General features: G+C 21.5%; 1 protein-coding gene across 15 annotated transcripts; it reads right to left on the minus strand.

Moving 5' to 3' along the window:
• Window positions 1–2,523: 2,523 nt before the first annotated feature.
• On the minus strand, window positions 2,524–20,779 carry LOC122717730 (solute carrier family 2, facilitated glucose transporter member 1-like). Of its 15 annotated transcripts, XM_043942083.1 has the most exons (9): window positions 19,085–19,221; window positions 16,170–16,343; window positions 13,023–13,053; window positions 12,890–12,949; window positions 12,784–12,795; window positions 5,916–6,014; window positions 3,725–4,289; window positions 3,174–3,574; window positions 2,524–3,077 (listed from the first exon to the last, which is right to left on the minus strand). In XM_043942083.1, the coding sequence occupies exons 3-9, from the start codon at window positions 13,044–13,046 to the stop codon at window positions 2,730–2,732; spliced, it is 1,509 nt and encodes a 502-aa protein (XP_043798018.1). In that variant the 5' UTR covers window positions 13,047–13,053; window positions 16,170–16,343; window positions 19,085–19,221; the 3' UTR covers window positions 2,524–2,729. The 15 variants fall into 15 exon arrangements, with proteins under 15 accessions (XP_043798018.1, XP_043798019.1, XP_043798006.1 ...); XM_043942084.1 differs by lacking the exons at window positions 16,170–16,343; window positions 19,085–19,221 and having other exon boundaries at window positions 12,784–12,789; XM_043942071.1 differs by lacking the exons at window positions 12,784–12,795; window positions 12,890–12,949; window positions 13,023–13,053; window positions 16,170–16,343 and adding an exon at window positions 20,576–20,779 and having other exon boundaries at window positions 19,085–19,273.
• Between the last annotated feature and the right edge of the window lie 556 nt (window positions 20,780–21,335).

A 21,335-nucleotide genomic window follows, 5' to 3' on the forward strand; every position in this document is an offset into this window, starting at 1 on the left:
GGAGAAAGAAAAAGAAAAAATATGAATAATTGATAAGTTTTACGTATAAAAGAAGAAGCTAACACTAAATGCTGTAATTGTACCGCAAAATACTTATGAAATATAATTAATGAATACAAAAATTCAAAATTAAATTACAAACATGTTGCGTTGTACTCATTTTTCATGTAATTCGATATTTTTATAACGCTAGCCATATATTTAAAACTTTGAATATAGAAGTTTTGATTTCAAATATTAAATATAGATAAATAATTTATTGCCTGTTATACATATATAAATTTATTTTTAAGTATACTAAAACTATAATCCATACACGCCAGTTAAAAGAAATAATATTTTTAGGTATTTAAATGTATATATATATATACATATATGTATATATATATATATATATATAAATGTTTTTCTTTACTGTTTATCTGACGTTTATGAATATTAATTATAGAATCTATATATATTATGACAGAATTCTTAATTTTTTATATTATAAATAATAAAATAGATTATTATTTACTCAAGCCTCTGGTATTAATAAATATTTAGATAAAATTCTAATTTCTCTCTCAGAAAAAAATTTTTGAGAAAATTTAGTAAGCAAAAATTAAAAATTATTTATTGTTGTATGTATTATTATTATTATATATAATATAATATAGTATGCCAGTGTGTTTCGTAGGTATGAAGTGATTTAATAATTGCATATAATTTAACGATTGAAATATATCTAATAATTTTTCGTTTGTCTTATTATTTCAATTCTACTTGGTCGTTACCTCATTTATTGAAATATAAGATATTTTGATATGATCAATTTTTTTAGAATTATATATATATATATTACATAAGAACATCGTAAATATTATTTACTAAAATATTATTAAATACATCTAAAAATATCAAAATACAAATCGATCATTTTCAAAAATTTTTTATCTTGCAAAATTTTTGTAAAAATTTAACATTTAACTAAATTATTTTTAAAAGTATTATTTATCTAATTACATTTACAATTAGACATACTTAAGATATAAATCTAATATGATCTGATGTCATATTTCACAATATTTTTAATTTTAATTATATATTTTTATATATTTCAGCATTTAAGAATTAAAATTCACTATTGAATGTATTTATGATATACACCGGCACACTATGAAAACTTGAATTTTAAAATAAATTTAATAGCATAAAAAGCATAAAAAATAGAACTAAGTTTGAGTATTATTTGCATTCATAGATATATGTTGTTGTTCATAATTTACTGCGGAACGTTGCTTAATATTTCTAACTTATGTCATTACGATATTTTAACATGATTTTTGGTTATTTTTCGTATTAATTAAATATCTAATAAATATACAACGATATACAGATTTAACGGTATACAGATTTAAACATTCACTAATTACATGCATGTATAAATATATAATATTTTTTTCTACGCTATACGATACTATCCTATGATATTTTTATGTACAAGAGTAACAGTTTTTTTAATTTTTCTCATTTTGATAAAATTTTTTTTCATAGCTCATACAACAAAATTTGCATAAGTTCATATAAATTTATACATGAAACAAATAAAATGTGTAAAAATTTTAAAAATGTTTTAAATTTTTAAGTTTTATAATAATAAAATTTTTTCGAAAATGAATCTCACAAGTTCCAACAGTTTTATGCTATATTTATATCATATTAAATATATATAGACATTTATAAATATTTTAGAGATCTTTAATGTAAAATTAATTTTTATTAAAGATTTTAAACAAATTGAAATATTTTTTATATTCTAATAAAATTATATTAAAAATATAATTTTTACAGCAATGAAAAATATATATGAATCTTAATAAAATTTTCCAAATATCATTTTAATTAAAAAATATTATATTTTTATGACTAGAATTATAATAATTAGTATCAATATAGTTAAATAATATCGCCTCTTCATTTTTTTTGAAGATAGAAGAATGTCTACTAAAAATGAATAATTGTCATTTAATTTTCTCAATTATTCTTAAGGAACTGCGAGTTAAATATTTAATATAATATTTTATATTTAATATGTTTTTTGTTTATATATCTATTTATCATCAATTTCCTTATTTATGTAATTTGTTGTTTTTTGATAAAAATATATTTTATAAATAAAATATTTATCTCTTAATATTTATCTTTTTTGAGCTCTGTATAATTATCTAAAACTAAAATTTGGGCTACATTATATTATTAATTTCGTTCGAAATTAATTTTATAGAAAGAGAAACAAAGAATTTAAAAAAATAAATTTGTTGAGATAAGTAATTAATTTACTAGTTCTTTTATATTTTGTTATTAATCTGATACTCTTCTTGTTTGTTGCTATAAGTTTATTGTGCCGGTAACAATAGGAACTAAGTTTAAATTTAAAATTAAAAGTCAAACTTCTTAAAAAATATGCGTGACTTGACAGCATTTAAATTATGTTTAAAAGTTATGCAAAATTTAAACTAATATTCTTTTAATTTATCATAAAATAAAAATATAATTTTAGCTAAAAAATATTATCTTTAATTTTTATAAAAACGTAATAAAAATATATTTTTTAAAAATAGATATACTTATTATAGTCAAGTCACGGATTTTTTAAAAAAATTACGTACCTACATTCGATTCATTCATTTGTGAAATGTTTCTTTAAAAATATTGTAATTAATTCTCTAAGTGCAATATAAAAATTCTTACTGATACGATATTTGTCTAAACATGCTACTAATCTCCTCCATTGTTTTGTTCTTCGTTTCAGGCACTTTCTTATAAATGAAGAAAACGAAGAATGCTTGTAAAGCGGCGAAAATAATGAATACGTAAGCACCTAGTGCTTCTTGCAGCGGTAGGAATCCGATACTGACGATAAAATTTGCCGTCCAATTAACTGCTATAGCAACGGACGTTGCTGCAGGTCTTGCAGATTGATTAAACAATTCAGATACTAAAAACCAAGGTATGCTACCTGGTCCAGTTGCAAACAGAACTACGAACATGATTACCAATACGATTGAGAAATAAGCTGCTGCACGAGATGTTTCCTAGAAAAGAAAAAAAAATATATTGCATATTTTACAAGTTTTTATAGCATTTTTTTTTTTTCAACAATATTAATTCATTCATAACAATATACTTACTGCAAAAGCAAGGCAAATAGCGAGTAAGGCAGTATCGATAAACATTCCAGAAAATCCAATTAACATCAATGTTTTTCTTCCAGCTCTTTCAACAAGTATTAAAGAAATAAAAGTCATAAGAACATTCATTGCTCCAACACCTAATGTTGCATTTTGAGCCGCATTTTTATCCAACTGTGCCATCATAAAGATTTTCGTTGAAAAGAACATTACAGCATTTATACCAGATAATTGTTGCGCAAACATAACCATAAGCGCAATTATTAATGGAATTCTAAGAGTAGAATTTACAAATAATTCTTTCAATGTAACCTTTGGCACAAGTTTTACTGATTCATATTCCGTCCTCATTTCTTCCATTTCATCATGAACTTCGATCGTGCCACGTAACCAAGCTAAAGCTGCAATAAATAATATTTTCGTTATCAATAAATGTTTCGCTCTAATAATACAATATATGTTTGTTTACGTTGAAAACAATTGATTATATAATCTATTTTAAAATGACATATAATTTTAAGAAAGCGATTAGCGGAATATTAAAAACTTACCTCTCTGAGCTTCCATATCCTTTCCTCTAGTGACCAACAAATATTTCGGGCTTTCGGGACAGAATGGAAGAGCAATTACTTGGAAGATTGCAGGCACAATCGTCAAGCATAAAAGAAGAGGCCATTGTTCGGCCGTACCCAAAATTTGTTCTAATCCAAGAATTTGTGATACCAAAATAGATATAGTGATAACTAATTGATAAACCGTTCCAACAGCTCCTCGTAGATGAATAGGTGATATTTCAGATAAATACATAGGCGCCAGACCAGCGTTTAATCCTGCATTAATACCAATCAGAAATCTTCCTATAATTATCATTTCATAACTCTTTGCTGTTTTGGCGCAGCCTTCGAAAATTACTGTCAAGAGAACTAGGATGTTGTTTATTAACAGACCACCCTTTCTACCAAAACGATCGGCTATCGAACCCACCAGAGAACCACCGATCATTCCGCCTACACAAAATATCGACACCGCTATTGACCATATCATAGTCACTTCTGATTGTTTTGTTACTTGACCGGTACGGTTCATCTTCAAGTCACTGATCCAATCTTCAATAAGCTGTAATACATGATATATTTATATCATTTTTTTCCATTTCTAATTATAAATATAGTCGAAGGTATAAAATTAATCAAGAAAATTTGATGATGGAAATAATTGTTAATAAACTTTAATTAAAATTATCACCATATGTTTATATGTTTAAATTTTACTTATATATCTTTATAATCTATAGATTATTTAATTAACAATTAAAATTAATATTTAAAATCATATGTATAAAATGAATTTGTAAAAAGAAATTGCTAATTATAGATAGATAAAAATAAATGGATAATACATAATAATTTAAAATTAATGTTAGTATTATTATCTTTTGTTATAATTATTTCTTTACTAATTTCTTTACTAATTTCTTTATTAATTAATTATATTAATAATATTTATATTATTTTTTTTATTAAGGTTTTCATGTAATCTTTGTTAAAATTAATAATCTTTGTTAAAAAAGATTCTCATTTTAAATTGTTAAAAAATCCATTCAATCCAATTTCGCTTAGAAGAAGATTATCGAACAAATTCCACAAATTTCCAAGATTCAAATCCAAGCTTTTGTCATGTATTTGTGTATTATGTTAATGATTAGATTTCGTGCATTATAATTAAAGTTACAGAGATTTTTTTCTAGAAGAAAACTAGATCATAAATTCAGTAATGAAATTAAAAATATTAATAATCAATAATAAATAGAAATTTTAAAGAGTAAAAATGATTTCAAATTAGAAATTCATTTTTCAACATAACAGCAATTCAAATGATATGTTACTATGTTAAATTTTTAACGATTAATGAAAATAGATGGAAAAAGATTCAAATTTTATTTCTATTGAAAATTTAGGGAATTTATCGAATTTTAATCTTTTAGATAAATGAAAAAATAGAATGAATTTTTTTAGTCTCGAAAATTGAGATTATTTTTTTAAATGAAATATTAATATTAAAATATAGAAATATTGATTGTCCGAGAATTTTATTTTTTAAATCATTATATTTTCAAAAAAACAAATCAAATAATCACGATTTCAATTATTAAATATATTTTTTTTTTACTTTTGTAATGGCGTCATTTGCTACGATCATTCATTGTATTTAATATATTCAATATTGATTATGTGGCGCTTGTAAAAATGAACTTAACATACAAAAAGATACGTATTAAAATCTAAGATAACTAAAAAAACATTATATAAGCAAATGCTTAATTATTACTTCTATGTATGTAAAATATTTATATAAAAATATATAAATATAAAATATTTTTAAATATATATTAAAAATATAATTAATTTTATACTTAAACCAGAATTTACAAGTAAATGACTAATTATTTAAATATAAAAATTAATTATTATTTATATAAAAATATATAAATATAAAATATTTTTAAATATATATTAAAAATATAATTAATTTTATACTTAAACCAGAGTTTACAAGTAAATGACTAATTATTTAAATATAAAAATTAATTATTATTTATTTTAAGAATTCTAAATAAGTAACCACTTATTGTGAACAAGTAAAAATTTTGTTTAGTAATTTATGAATAAATATCATTACAAAGTAGCTTCATGTCGATATTGTATGTGAGAAAAAATGCTGATAATGTATCTTATGAAATACCTGCTGAGGTGCATTGACGACACCAGTATTGTATCCATGTTGAAATGATGATCCAAGTGCAGCAGCTGCAATAGCAAATGCTAATCGTCCGTTTAAACCCTGCAATAAAGATAATTACTTTTTAGTCGATCGTTTTTTTATTCATCAATGTCAGACAATAAACTTATTAAAAAATTTTTTTTTTTAATTGGTTAAAAAGAAATATGTATCTTACTTATTATAAGAAATAATTAATAAATTTTAATAAAAATCTTAAAATTTATATTTAAAAAACTTTATTTTTAGCTAGCTAAAAAAATTATATAGCTAGCTTAAATAAATTATATCTTTTGATTATATTTCAAATTATTTTAAACAAATATTAGAATAAAAATCTTTATAAAATCTTAATCCGGTTAAAATTTTTATTCAGATTCAGTTTTTTTAAATAATTAATTTTATTAAAAATTTAAGAACTAAAAAAATTAACTGTAATTAAATTGTAAAGAATATTATAGAAAAATAAATATTGGAGCATTTAAAAAAATAGAAGATTTATTTTTAATATTTTATTTTATATATAATATTATATATTATTTTATATTTTTATTTCCCTTTTTTCTTGGCTGAATTTTTTTTAAAAATAAAAAGATCATATTACACATTAATTATATAATTAATTGATAAATTTAAGATTTGTTTGCATCTTACCGGTCTTCCAAATAAAGGTCGTAATTTAAATCCAACCGTTCTCAGAGTCATCGAGAAATTATAATTGATTTACCAATGAATTGAATAGGCTCGTACCGATAAGCGATTAAAATGTTCTAACTCGAATAGTTTATGGAAAATATAGACTTATACAAGCTCCCGCTGTTTTCAAGCACGTGTCAAAGACCACTCTGCGGGTCGGTACCCCCGCCACGCATTTTTATATCGCTTCTATCTGTGACACACAAACATGCTAAGCAAACTATTGTACGTGACACGCATACGTACTTCAAGAAAGCTTACCAGTCAGTGTTTCTCAACTAAATTTACGTATTGTATTTCATTAACATATTTCCTATTTAATTTTATTCTATTATTATTCATTTTATTATTCATTATTCGTCGATTATTCCAAAAATATAATTGAAAATTGTAATAATAAAAACTATAATTAATAATTTAAATTATATTATAACTTATTGTATATATATATATATATATATATATATATCAATAGTTTTTTTATTTTACTATACGATAAAGTTTCAAGTTCACTTTCACTTGTATTTTGTGTCCACTACTTTTTTGTTAAATCTATATATGTAAAACAGAATATAAATAGATTATGTACGTATTGTATCAAAAATTTGTATTTATGAAAAAAAAAATGATAAATCGGAAACAAATATTTAACAGAATATTTACCAAGTTTGATGAAAATATATGAATGTCACACGATTATTTTATGAATATATATTGTTACTATAGGAGCATTGCCACAATTCATTTTTGTTTCTTTTTATTCGGTCTTTAACCGATTATTAAACTAACTCTACTATTCGGAATATAGCCAAGATTTTGTTGCAATCAGTCCAAAAAGTTTAAACGAACAATATAAATATCGATTTAGAAATAAATAACAAGTAAATTGTACTTTGTATTTTTTTCAATAACCTACAATTTTATTTTTAAATTTTTAAAAATTAAAAATTTCAGATTTATCTAACTTTGTTTCTATTCACTAAATATTTTATCGTGATATAAAACTTATGTTTTATCTGATTTGATTAAATTTACAGATTTTATTTCAAAAAAATAACACCAATGCGAATGAAATTGCTTCGTAAGCATATTCCATGCAATAGTGTAATTGTGTTTATTTACATCCACGTACTGGAATTAGTTTCTATATATATATAATACTGTTGACATATTAGGAAACGATTGTTGCTTGCAATAATGGTGAAAAATATAATACCAATTACGAAATTTAATTTCATTATATATTAGAATAAAATTTCCGGAACGAACATATTACAAGTTGAGAGAGAAGATGTGAAAATTTCCCGTTCTGCAAACTTTTGTTGGCATTGGTTGAAACAGAGGTGTGTCTATCCCAAGTAACGCCGATTGGTTCGCGTTGCCAAGCCTCTTCTACACCGGTCTCGTGGCATACACAAGTTCAAGCATTCTAATTATAGCTACTAGATGACAAACGCAAACGTTTTATCAAAATTTTCGATCTATCAATTTGTTTGATCATGTTTCTAAGAATTTAAGATATTTCTTAATAACTACTTTAATTTCTCTATATTATAAGTATCGTATAAAATATTTAAATCACTTATATAACATATTCTTAATCAAATCATACATATGTATAAGTAATAATGTCAAATAAAACAGAATTTTTATATAAGTTTCAAAATTATTATAATGCTTTATCATTATCAAATAAAATATACAAAATAAAGAAACAAATAAAAAAAACTCGTTTTATATTTTTAAATAAAATATAAAAATTACTTATATGAGCACAAATAAATTTTTCTATTAGAGAAAATGTATCGAATTATATAATATATTTTACTTTAAAAAATATTATTTATTTTATATTTCATATTATATGACGAATTTTTCCAACCGAAAATATAAGAATAACGTTATTTTCGTTCAAATAAAAATAACTTTGGATGGTATGCTGGATTTTTTGATTCTTAACTAAGTAGGTTATTCAATAAACAAACTTTTCCATTTTTTTTTTAAATAAAAGTTTTATAAAAATTTAAAAAATTCAGTTATTTTTTATTATTATAACAGGATTAATTTCCTAAATTTTTACGTGAGATAGATCGTTTTTTGATCAAATATTATAAAGTTATGTCTGTTTAAACTAAATAGATCATAATGTATGGATACTTTTTTCGGATATTGTATATTCGTATCTTCAAAATTATAAAATAAAAATTTTGAAATATTGTTCATGTGTTAATCTTATTTACAATCGTCTTATTTGACTTTTATTTATGCATAGCTAATATGTATAATACGTAGAATATTGCGATTTTACATACGTTATTAGTTTACGTCATTCTTTGTACAACGAAAAAGAACTGTAATTTCTGATTTTTGAAATTCAATAATTTATATTTTAAAAATGCATAGATACAATTTTTTAATAAGTAAATTTTAATAAAAATTAAAAAAGAATTTATTAAATAATGTTTCTATCTTTAAACATGTAGTTTAAATTTCACTTTTTTAAATTTTTTTTTTTATAATAAGACATTCCTTATCATTATCATATATGCATATAATAATTTATATTCATTACATTAATTAAATATTAAATAATCATTTTTTTTGTTTTTTGATTATTTATATTTATATTTGTTTATTCAATATGATATTTTAATATGATAATCAAATTTATAAAGTATATGCAAAATATAATTATAAAAAAGGAAGAACACTTTCGTTATATTCAATCACAATATTTTTGCTAGATGTAACTAGAAAATCATTATTACAGTAAAGTCACCTACATGTATCACAACTTCAGTAGATATATAGGTTGGTTATTCAGTACAACCTTGGCTTAACGCAAGTCTTGACATAACATGTATTTCCAGATTAATATCATCTCTTATTAATTTCCTTTCACTCTCAAAGGAATTTTACTTGCATTAATTTATGAGATAATATGAGATACAGAGCATCGATGTCGGCAGAACAATAATATTGTCCAACAAAAGAACAGATCAATGCTTTTAATAATTTTCATGTTCTTACTCGTTCATTTGTACAATTGCTATATTTCATATTAAAAAAAAAAAAAAGAAAGAAAGAAAGAAAAAAACGGAATTTTTATTGGAAAAATGTATTTAATCGGATTAAATTATCAAAGCGTAAATTTTTTTTTGTGAGTATCATATAATAACTATTTAACGATCATTCGATTTTTGATTTATTGCACTAGACATTTCCAGTAAAATTAAATAATGATGCAATGTGATATTTAATTTATGCTTAAAAAATTTTATTTTTTTTGTGAATTTAATTTAATATACGATTATCTAAAAAAAAGTGAGTAACATAGGTTGCGTTTAACACGTTAAATAAAATAAACAATTCAAAATCTGTGAAAAAAATAACATTTTCAAAGTTGATCGATCAAATTAAATATATATCATTTTAGTTTTGTAATAAAATCGGATGATCGAGATAAAGACCTAAACAATATTTCTTTGTTTCTAGAAATAAAAACACTGATAAAATTCTTTACCTTGAATATAACTTAATTATTACAATTTTTACTTCTATTACTACTACTTACTAATTGTCAATGGTGAAAATGTTACCGCGTTTTGAAAATATACAATACTTCAAATGTTCAAATTGAATGTTAATATTTCAATGCTAATAACATTCATAATACTCAAGACAAGCACAATAGATTTAAAAAAATATTTCATTTACCGCCAAATAGAAATTTCACATAAAATAATAATCATAATTAATTGATATCAAATATTTTATCATTAATTATTGAATTTTATATTGTGAATTGTAAAGAACAAAAAAACCAAATATATCGAAACTTTTAATTATTAATTTAAATATTATTATTTGGCACTAGATATGTTTATATTGAAAGTATTTTTACCTGTAACCACCCTCTGTCAGTCATGGTATAAAATTTCGTATGCTTTCGTATTACACTTATTAAAAAAAATTTTTTTTGTCACTAGCTCATAAAATTCGAATTGAATGATGCGACGACAGTGAGGAGACAACGACCGAATCGTTCCGTGTCACGGTCGCGTATGAAAGCTACTGAGACAACATTTGTGCGAGCGGGACGAAAGCTGATTTTCGAAACCAGTCATATCTCCCTCTCCTCTTTACTTCTCGCTCAAGCTTGGTGTAGGTCCCTTGAACAAACTCTATACATACCAATTGGACAACACTGTGCAGCAATGTAGGTTTCACCTCTCTCACCATTCCAGCATTTCTTCCGAGAAAATTCTCGAAAAAAAGAATATAGATATAAACTAACGTGATCTTTCTTTTTTTTTTCCCCTTAGTCAATATTTATAAAATTTAAAATCAATAATTGTAAATCATTAAAAAATATATAAAGGAATCATTTTGTATAATGATCGCTAACCACTTCCTGATAAAGAACCTGATGCATCTATATCTGATGTAAAGAAATACTTGAAAGTTATACTCTAGATTAATATGTAGATATATTAACATAATCCGTATAATACAATATATAGCTATATAGTTGAAGTATTATAAACGCTATATGAAAGGATCTAGATTTCTTATGCTTGTCCTTCTCAATTTCTTAAACCATAATCCTATCGAACGGATTTATATTTCATCTGCGACGTATTAAATGAACATGTTTACAATGTTGATTATTATAATAACATTTCAAATTATCATATAAATTTTTTTTTATAATGATAAATAAAATACGAAACCAATAAAAAAAGACTTTCATAATAATGATAATAATTATAGAAGAAATATATAATATTATTATATTATTTATAAAAAATTATTAGAATAGTTAAATGAATAAAAATAAATATAAGACTACGTTATTATAATACAATTTTATCTTATGAGAATAATTTAAACTGTACCAAGATGGTACGAAAAAAATTTTGTTCTGGATCTATTATTTTGTTGTAACAAGCTCATACTACCTCAATGCAAAACCGGACGTAACCTTTTAATGGAGTAATCATGTTGTGTGCGCCAATTTTATAGTTAAGAATATTACAGTTACAAAGCGGTTGCCATAACCTATGTAATATGAAGAACGCTTAAATAAGAAAAATATATCATGTATTACTTTTAATCTTTAAATTTTCAAAATTCACTTTCCTCTATAATTCATATAATATGATATGAAACTTATTTGAATTTTTTCAAAACAAAATAATTTAATTCTATTTTTTTTCACTTAATGTTACATTTATTTCATTTTATATATTCAGAAAGTTTAATGAAAAAGAAGCAGAGAAAGCATAATTAAAGAAACAAAATTAAAGAATGTTTCATAAATGATAAAATACAGTCACCGACTCATTATCATTAGTTAAACCAGATTTTATGTAAGTTCTGCATATACCCACGTTGAAAAGAATCAAATAATTTTATTTGTGTACTAATAATTCAAACTATTCAAAAAATAATTTAAAAAATTTATATTAATACAAAATACAATAGAAAATCAAATCTTTAGTAGGATTTATTTTCAATAATATTTTCAATAGATAAAAAATTATTTTTAATATATAGATATTAATTTATTATCATAAAAGGAAGTAAAATTTTGACATTATTCATATTCCTTAAAATTGTAAATCAAATAACGATATAATCAACAATTATTGATTCATAATTTGCAACATAAATGATTATTAGAAATAACTTGTTAAAATTAAAATAATATATTTTTTAGAATATAAATTTATAAACGATATTTCAAAATATATAAAAATAAATGAAATAAAATAATGAAATCAAGGAAACAACAATATGACCTTTAGTCTTTTCTATTCGAAATTTATAATTTAATAGACAGAACATAGAGAATGATAATATATGTATATTCATTATCATCAATGATTTCGACTGTTCGAAATTTGAACTTTATACGAGATTAGATTTCTTCCGTTTCGTTAATTTTTTGTTTTTGTTACAATTTAAGTCAATGAAATATACTTTCGAGATACCTTGTCTTCAAAATCATAAATTTATGTGCATAATAATAAAAACAAAAGAAAAATCAAATATATACGAGTTTAATAGCTAAAATAAGAATTAATATTTTCGTCTTAAGAACTACATATCGTTCAGTTTGTAATATACTCACCAATTTCTTATCCTCCATAATGTATGTGAAAGAGTAAACAATGAAACAGAAAAGATAAGAGCCGTTTAACATTATATGTTCTTAAGTTTGTAACAAATTTCGTTACCTCCTGCACCGGATTTGAAGGCGTACTTGTTGTAGCCTGCTCCTGAATTTTATTGCTTGACTAAATCATAATTGTTAATTAAGCATATACCAATATCTATAAATTTTATGTTAATTTCTTTATTACATGATACCTTGTCGTTTTCCATTTCCATCATAAAGCAGCTTGTAAAAAAATGTGTAAATTATATTTCATATATTATTATATAAAAACGAGAAATATCAATGATAAAACGAATCTTTTACGAAATAATATAAAAATGATGTAATAAAAAGGAAAAAGCAAGCATATATAGATAATATAATCACTTTTTCTTACGTAAGATTAGATGTTTAAAATATTTTGAAAAATTTTAAGATATTATTTGATATAACTTTAAGATTAAATAATTAAAAAATCAATTTAATAAATGATGTATATATGAAAATAATAATGAAAGAAAAAGAAACAAACGCAACAGTTTACATCATAATATATTAAAAATCTATAAAGTTAGTATAAAATCTAAAAAATCTATAAACCAAGTAGATAACTAATAATAGATGATTAATACAAAATATAAATTTATACAAAAATTTAAATATTTATTATTTTTTATTATAATTATTTATAACAATATCAACATATATTAAAATAACAAAATGCTTCTACTTATTTATTGATTTTAGAAAAAAAGAAAATTTATTTTTATTTAATAACAAATTTTTATTTAATAACAAAAAATATAAAAAATTATAACTCATGATTATAAATATTTCTATTAATATATATAGATAATAATTTTTTTTTACTAATTGTTAAAATGTTATTATTATGGTATAAAATAACCTGATTTTATTTTTATTTAAAATATATTAATTTTATATATTTTATATATTATATACATATTCTATTTATAGTTTATTATTAATTTAATATTATAATTATAAATAAAGAAATAAATCACTGAGATAAGATCGTAAAAGAATCTAGAATTTTAATTTATATGTAAATTATATATAAATAATTAATCAGAATTTTGTTGATTAATATTATGAAAATAGAATCATTGAATATACATATATGTACATGTATGTATAATCTGGAGGGTCATGATCTATGATAATTTAACATGTCATTGTATATTGAAAGAATGAAATGGATTCTAAATGAAAATTATTGAAAATTTTTTCTATATAACAAATTTTGTTTACGTATATACGAATTTTTATTCCTTTATAAGTCACGAAATGTGATATCGTTACATCATAATTTATTCATTTATTTGATTTAAAAATTATCTCTTACTTAAACTAGCTTTTTATATACAATGTACAATATATCAAAATATTTTAAATTAATCAATGTTAAAAATATAATGATAAAAATATTACAAATTCTCATCACGAATGACTTATTGAAATTGACAAATGTGAATATTTATTATAATCATATTCATTTCATTTTATTATTCGCATCATATGTTTGCATTGATTCACTTCAAAATATAAACATTTAAAAGTAATATATCTAGACAATCATGCTTATAAACGATATAAAATATAAAATTTAATTAAAAAAAAGTATGCATATTTATATTATTAGTAAAATATGTTATATGTATTCAATTTCATTGATTAAAAACTATGTTTCTCATTTGTAAATTAATTCAATACATTTCTGTTTGCAACTTATAATTGTCAGTTTATCTATACGTGGGTTAGGTTTGCATTATTTGCAAAAAAAAAGAAAAATAAAAAAAGAATTCATTCGATGTATTTTCAGAAGAAAAATAATGACCGAGTTGCCGCGCGAATGACAGTACTTAGTACGTAGTACTTACAATTAGTGACGTAGTCAAAGAAAACGCGGGCTTGACTATTCCAAGAAAATTCACGTTCGATCCTGATATACTTATACCTCTTGGATAAACGAGTAACCGACCAAAGAATCTAACAAAGCGCACGCGCGAAAATTTACTGGCTTGCATTTTCTATTGTAATTCTAAATTGAGGATTACTTCATCTTTAATTCATTGGAAAAATTATCTTTTATTTAATTTTCGACATAACAAAACGATAACCAGATATCAAAATAAACTTGCTTTTTTAGCTCCATATTTAGACATGATTTATATTAAATAATTATTAAATAATTATTAAATATTTTTAAAATAGAAAAATATTTGACATAACATATAATATTTTGTCATATTAAATAATAATGTCATATAAAATAATAAGTATAAATCATCTAAAAATATGTTTATATTTAAAAATCAATGAAATAATGTTCTATTTACGAATTTATTTTTAATTTTTTATAATTTTAGATTATATGCTTTAAAAAAATACATTACTTTTGCATGAAAAAAATTTTAAAAATTTAATATTTACATTCATAATTTATTTTTATTTCATAATTTGATTTTTTTTTATTTTTCTTATATTTCATATTAAAAGCCATTATGTATTGCAAATTTTTATCAATGATTTAAAAAATAATTAATATTATTATTTATAAATGTAATAGAACTTTTTCAATCAGATTTAAAACGAACGTAATCTTTATTTGATTAAATTATTTATATTTTATGTGATATAATTTTAAAAATACTATTTTTGTCACAATTAATTTAAATTTGTATATATTTATACACAGTCATATAATTTTTTAATAAAATTATAATTTTTAAAAATTCACAATGTCAGTTATTATTAAATAACGTTTTTTAACATATATTATATACTATATATATATCAATTCACATAAGGTACAAAATATACCGAGTTCCATTTCTAACTTTTTGTTGAGCCTGCGCTTTCTCTCTGAATATTTAGGATGAATATTTACCGATGGATCGATATGTTTTGAAATATATCACATAATTAAAATTATAATCTTATAATTATAATCTTTGTAATTTAATTTAATAAGAATATGTAATTTAATAAGAAAAATTGTTATTTATACATATTACAAATATAAATTATAGATTAAATAATAATTAGAAAGATGTTTGAAATAAGAATTATATATATATATTAATTATAAATTTTATATTTAATGAAATTTATCTAAATAATCATTTATCTAAAATTATAAAATTTATTATACTTGTATAAAAAAAATTCTAAAATATAACATACACAAACATTTTCTAACCTCTTTTCAAATATATGGACATAATACAAAAAACGATAAAAATTAATTTTTGTGGTTATAAAACATTTATTAAATTATTAAAACATAAGAAACAAAAGCATAAGAAAACACGCGAATATACTATAGTAAAACGCACTTGGCTTTTATCTTAGGTAAAAACGAACGATACAACGCGTGGGCGACGGACGATGGCTTCACATTGATGCAAGCTGTACAACGTCACTCTTCGATAGATGGCGAGCCCCCAAGAAATCTCTTTCTCACTCTCTCATTTTTTCACTCACTCTTTTACTCTCCTCTGTTTCAATTTCTAATATCACAAGACACAACATAAGTAATATTAAAAACAATAATATCTTTATTTAAATGAATGACTTTAAATAAATTTAAAATTTTATGATATTCCAATATTTTTGTAATTTGCAGTTTAAAATATAAGAAAGAAATAAGAAAGAATTGAAAATTTAAATCATTATAAAATATTTTCATATTAAAATAATAAATTAGTTACATATAAGAAATTTGAAGTTATTTCCTTTGGTATATTAATATCATAAAACAATTATTTGTATTTTAAATTATATTTCATCTATTTATTTCAAAACATCTTGTAATATATCACATATAAATAGTTCAAGATTGAATCCAAAGTTTTAGAATTTATATTTATTTATGAATTCTAATTGTAATTTAATTTACATTGTAATTTAATAAATATTATAAATTTAATAAATACTAATATATAATAAATAATAATCAAATTTAAAAATAATATAAATTTAATTAATAAATTTAATAAAATATATATATGTATTATAATCATAAATATATTGATCATAAAGATATTGTTTATAATAATAATATCTAGAAAAATTATATATATTTAAAAAGAAATAAAAAATATTAATTTAAAATTAATTTTAATTTTTATATTAAAATAATAATATTAAAAAGTATAAAATTAAATTTATGTCACAATAAATAATATTTCTAAGAAATTACTGAATAATTGAGTCAAATATATTGAAATACAACAATTCTAAATATATAGTATCAAAAAAATGTGACATGTAAAACGTATGTCAGTTTCTAATATATTAATATCAATGATTTTTGAAAAATTTTATATAGCTTATATAATAGTTTAAAAATTATATTACGCATATAAAAATTCATTTTATAATAAATAAATAATAATAATAAATTATATTTATAAATCAAATGAAAAAAAATTTTTTAAAAATATATAAATTACATTTATTATTATTATAAACATATTAAATGTATATTTTAAATAATTTGTATTTAAGATATAAAATGCATTTCGTTTACTATCGTAACATTCATGTGTGATTGCGTCAGATAATATATGTAATATACTGTGGAATTAAAGCAGTGACAGGTGACATGCCTTGTACACACCCACCAATTCGACCAATCACGTGCTAGATTATCGAATGTTCTCAAATCATATGAACTGCATATTTATAACTGCTTTTTAAATAAAACAATATTCATAATGAAATATTTGCATTTTAAAAAACCAATAAATAATAATTAATAAAAATTAAAAAACAAGATATGTTTAAATTATTTAATATTAAATATTATTAATATTTAATATTATTAATATTAAATATTTATATTATGATATGATAATGACAATATGATAACCACTGATTTTACGTCAATAAATAGTTCAAGATTGAAGTAAAAATCCAAAAAAAAGAAAATTCACCTGTTGACAACAGCATGTTATATCTTATGATATAAAAGAAATTGTTTCGAATAGTTAGGTTATCATAATATAAAGATAAGGACAAAAGTTGTATTTAAAGTATTTGCATGATATGTAGTTATAAATTTTCCATGAAATTTATTTATATTTATTTCAAATATGATACTGCATTCTTCATTGATATTCTAATTTTTTTACATATGTTTAATAAAAGAAATATTTTAAAATAAAAGAATTATATTGTAGCTTTTAAAAAATATCAATTTGTAATATTTAGATACACTATTAATAAAACAAAATATTATAATTATATTATTTATTACAATATTATAAAATATTATAGAATATTGTGATACTAATATACTATATTAATATAATAGTAATATAATAGTTAATTAATAATATAATAATGCTTACTTTACCAGCGATAAGTATCGTTTAATTATTCGATAGGTACTAAGGGCATATTAATTGAATGCTTAGAATTCTATTAACAGGGGTCAAATACGTATCTACGTGCAGTTGCTTAGAGCATGTCTTGCGTCATTCAAAGAAACCACAGATCATTTGATCAAGAAAGCATTACTAACAACTAACGATATTCACTACAGAGAATCGATCAATGATCTGTGCAAGGTTAAGAATTGTTATTTGGAAGAATTCCAATTATTTATATGTTATTAATTATTATTGATAAAAGAAGCAATAAAAATATATAAAAATATATATATATATATATATATTTATACATATATATACATATATACATACAATAATATATATATATTTCTTATTAAGAAATAATTATTTTATAAAGTGTTATTATTTAATATATAATACTAAATGATATTTAAATTTTAAAAATAAATGATCACTCATATTCCACTTTCTATATATGTATAGAAAAATATTGTATGTTTATATCTGCATATATACCTTGATCTTCAATTATTTATTTTAGACTTAATAGACTACTTCTATATAAATTTCAGTTAATATTCAAAATCAATTTATTTTTTTATATTTTTTATATACATATCTAAATAACTAATTATTATGTTAATATTTATATTAAATTGTTATATTACAATATTAATATTTAATAATAAATAATGATTTATTGTAATTTTTACGTATTTATTGCAATTTACAAATAATACATGAAATATTCAAAAGTAAATTTAATATAATAAAAATATGTTAATAATTTCAAGAAAAAATAAAAATATGTTAATATGTTTCATATATTAATATTTGAAAATATTTTAATAATTTGAAAGATTAATTAATAATTTGTGAAAAAATTTACTTACTTTTCCAGCAGAAACAGGTATAGTGGTTTCTCGAGTATAAATTGGAACATCCAAATCACTGACACTGCTACTGATACTAGGTGCTCTAGAATCTGGTCGACCACTAAGAGGGACAGAAAGATGCGTTGGCCTAAGTGGATGAGATTCTGCGATGAAACCCTCTCCAAAATCTTCATCATCTCGATCCATCTTCCCTTACAACACCAAAAGACATATGCCTTGAAATAATTAAATTGAAAAACGAACAAATTCTTTAATTTTTTTTAATATAGAATCAAAATACAATTTTCACAAAGAAAGAAAAAAAACTTTTTTGTGCTTTCTAAAATTTTTTGAAACATTTCTCTATTCTTAATGAATTAATTAAAATTGATTTTAAATAAAGCAATTATACTTAATTTATCAAAATATAAATACATTTATAAAATACATTTCTTTTTAAATAAAAATTATTATTAAAAATAAAAGAAAAATATAATACTATAATTTTATAATTAGAATGAAATACTAGAATTTTTTTATTAAATATTAAATATGAAATTAGATGCGTCATTAGAATAATGAAAATTGTCAATTGTGCGTCGTAAGTATTGTATGTAAAATTAGCGCGAGAATGTGACAACACTATGCTTTCCCTATCAATTATTTGGCGAAGAATCAAGGCTAGTAACTCGATGACACACTCCCCACTCCTATAGAAAATTTTATTCTACCATTCAAGAAAATTATTAGAAAACATTATAATTTTTATATTATTTATTTTACTAACTTTCACATATATCTTATTCAATTTCGATATTAGAATTCGAAATTATTTATTTAAAAATTATTTACAAATTATTGCATAGAATTTGATTTGAAACCAAATTAAAATAATATAATTATTAATTTGAAATTGTGAATTCTATTCTATTAATTCTTGAATAAAAAAATATAAAAAAAATTTGTCTTTACATCAAAAGATTAACTATGTTTTAATGAGTACGTCGACATTTTTCATAAATCATTCGACATGAATCAGCAAAAATTCTTGTGTGTATTATACAACTATTACATATAATATTTATACATTCGATCAATAAACTACCATTTAAAAATTTCACGTATAAAAAATAAAGTTATTTTCTATATAAAAGTTCTACATAAAATAAAATATATATTAATTTACCAATTATATATTATATATTAATTTGAGCTAATTGACCATGAAAAATCAGGACATGATCTATTGACGTCAACGAGGAATCTAAAAGCTGCCATAAGAAAAATATGACATTTTTTAATTACCTCGTGCTTAAGAGAAGTAGAATATAATAGAAGAAATAGAATAAAGAGAATAGTTCAGCAAAAATTCGTTGTTTTTCAATGAATGTATTTGCACTTTTTATGCCGCCAACTATAAATGAATGTATTGAACGTACTATCGATGAAATCGATGATAAAAGCACGAAAATACAAAGAAAAAAATATCGAAGATCAGAACATCCGTACAGCCAGGGTGTGCTCTTGAGACTGAGCTAGAGGACGCATCTCATCGTAACATCGCCGTCGTCGTCGCCGTCGGCAAGACGTAGCCGTCGGCCTCCGGCTGGATTTAATTTTAACGCATACGTCGTTAGACGAGCCTCTGACTTCCTCTAACAACGAATACAACTACGTTAATGCATTGCCTCTTCTTCCCCTTCGACTCTTCTTCTCTTCTGTGTTTCTGCATCAATTAATTCCTGCTATACTTCGCAATTGATTTCACTTGACCTGATAGTATATCCTGCCAGCAGACTCTCTATCGGACTTGTAATAATTCATAAATATTTTTCGAAGATATTTTTTTTTTTAAATTTTTATTTGTAGTCTTTAAAATCATTATATTTACGCTGATTTTTATTTGTTACAAATTTGATAAAAATATTTAATATCTAATGATTTGTTATTATTTTTTTATTCATTTATAATTATATAATTTTTTCCATTTATATATATATCATATTTTCAAATTAAAATATATATACAGATATATATATATACAGAAATATATAATTAATAACAACCTAATAACAAGATTCTATGATAAATCATTATTAATTTTCAATTAATTTTCAATTAATTTAAAATTTATTTAATAATGTTTTCTAATGACATTGATTATATAAAAATAACATTCAATTTTAAAATCAGTTGTATGTATTAAAGATAGTTTGTTCTATTTTACAGTGACTTATACAATGATATATTGATATTTATAATAACTTTA

Source organism: Apis laboriosa, unplaced genomic scaffold (genome assembly GCF_014066325.1).
Source record: "Apis laboriosa isolate Shangri-la unplaced genomic scaffold, ASM1406632v1 scaffold56_cov145, whole genome shotgun sequence".
Taxonomy (NCBI): Eukaryota; Metazoa; Arthropoda; class Insecta; order Hymenoptera; family Apidae; genus Apis; species Apis laboriosa.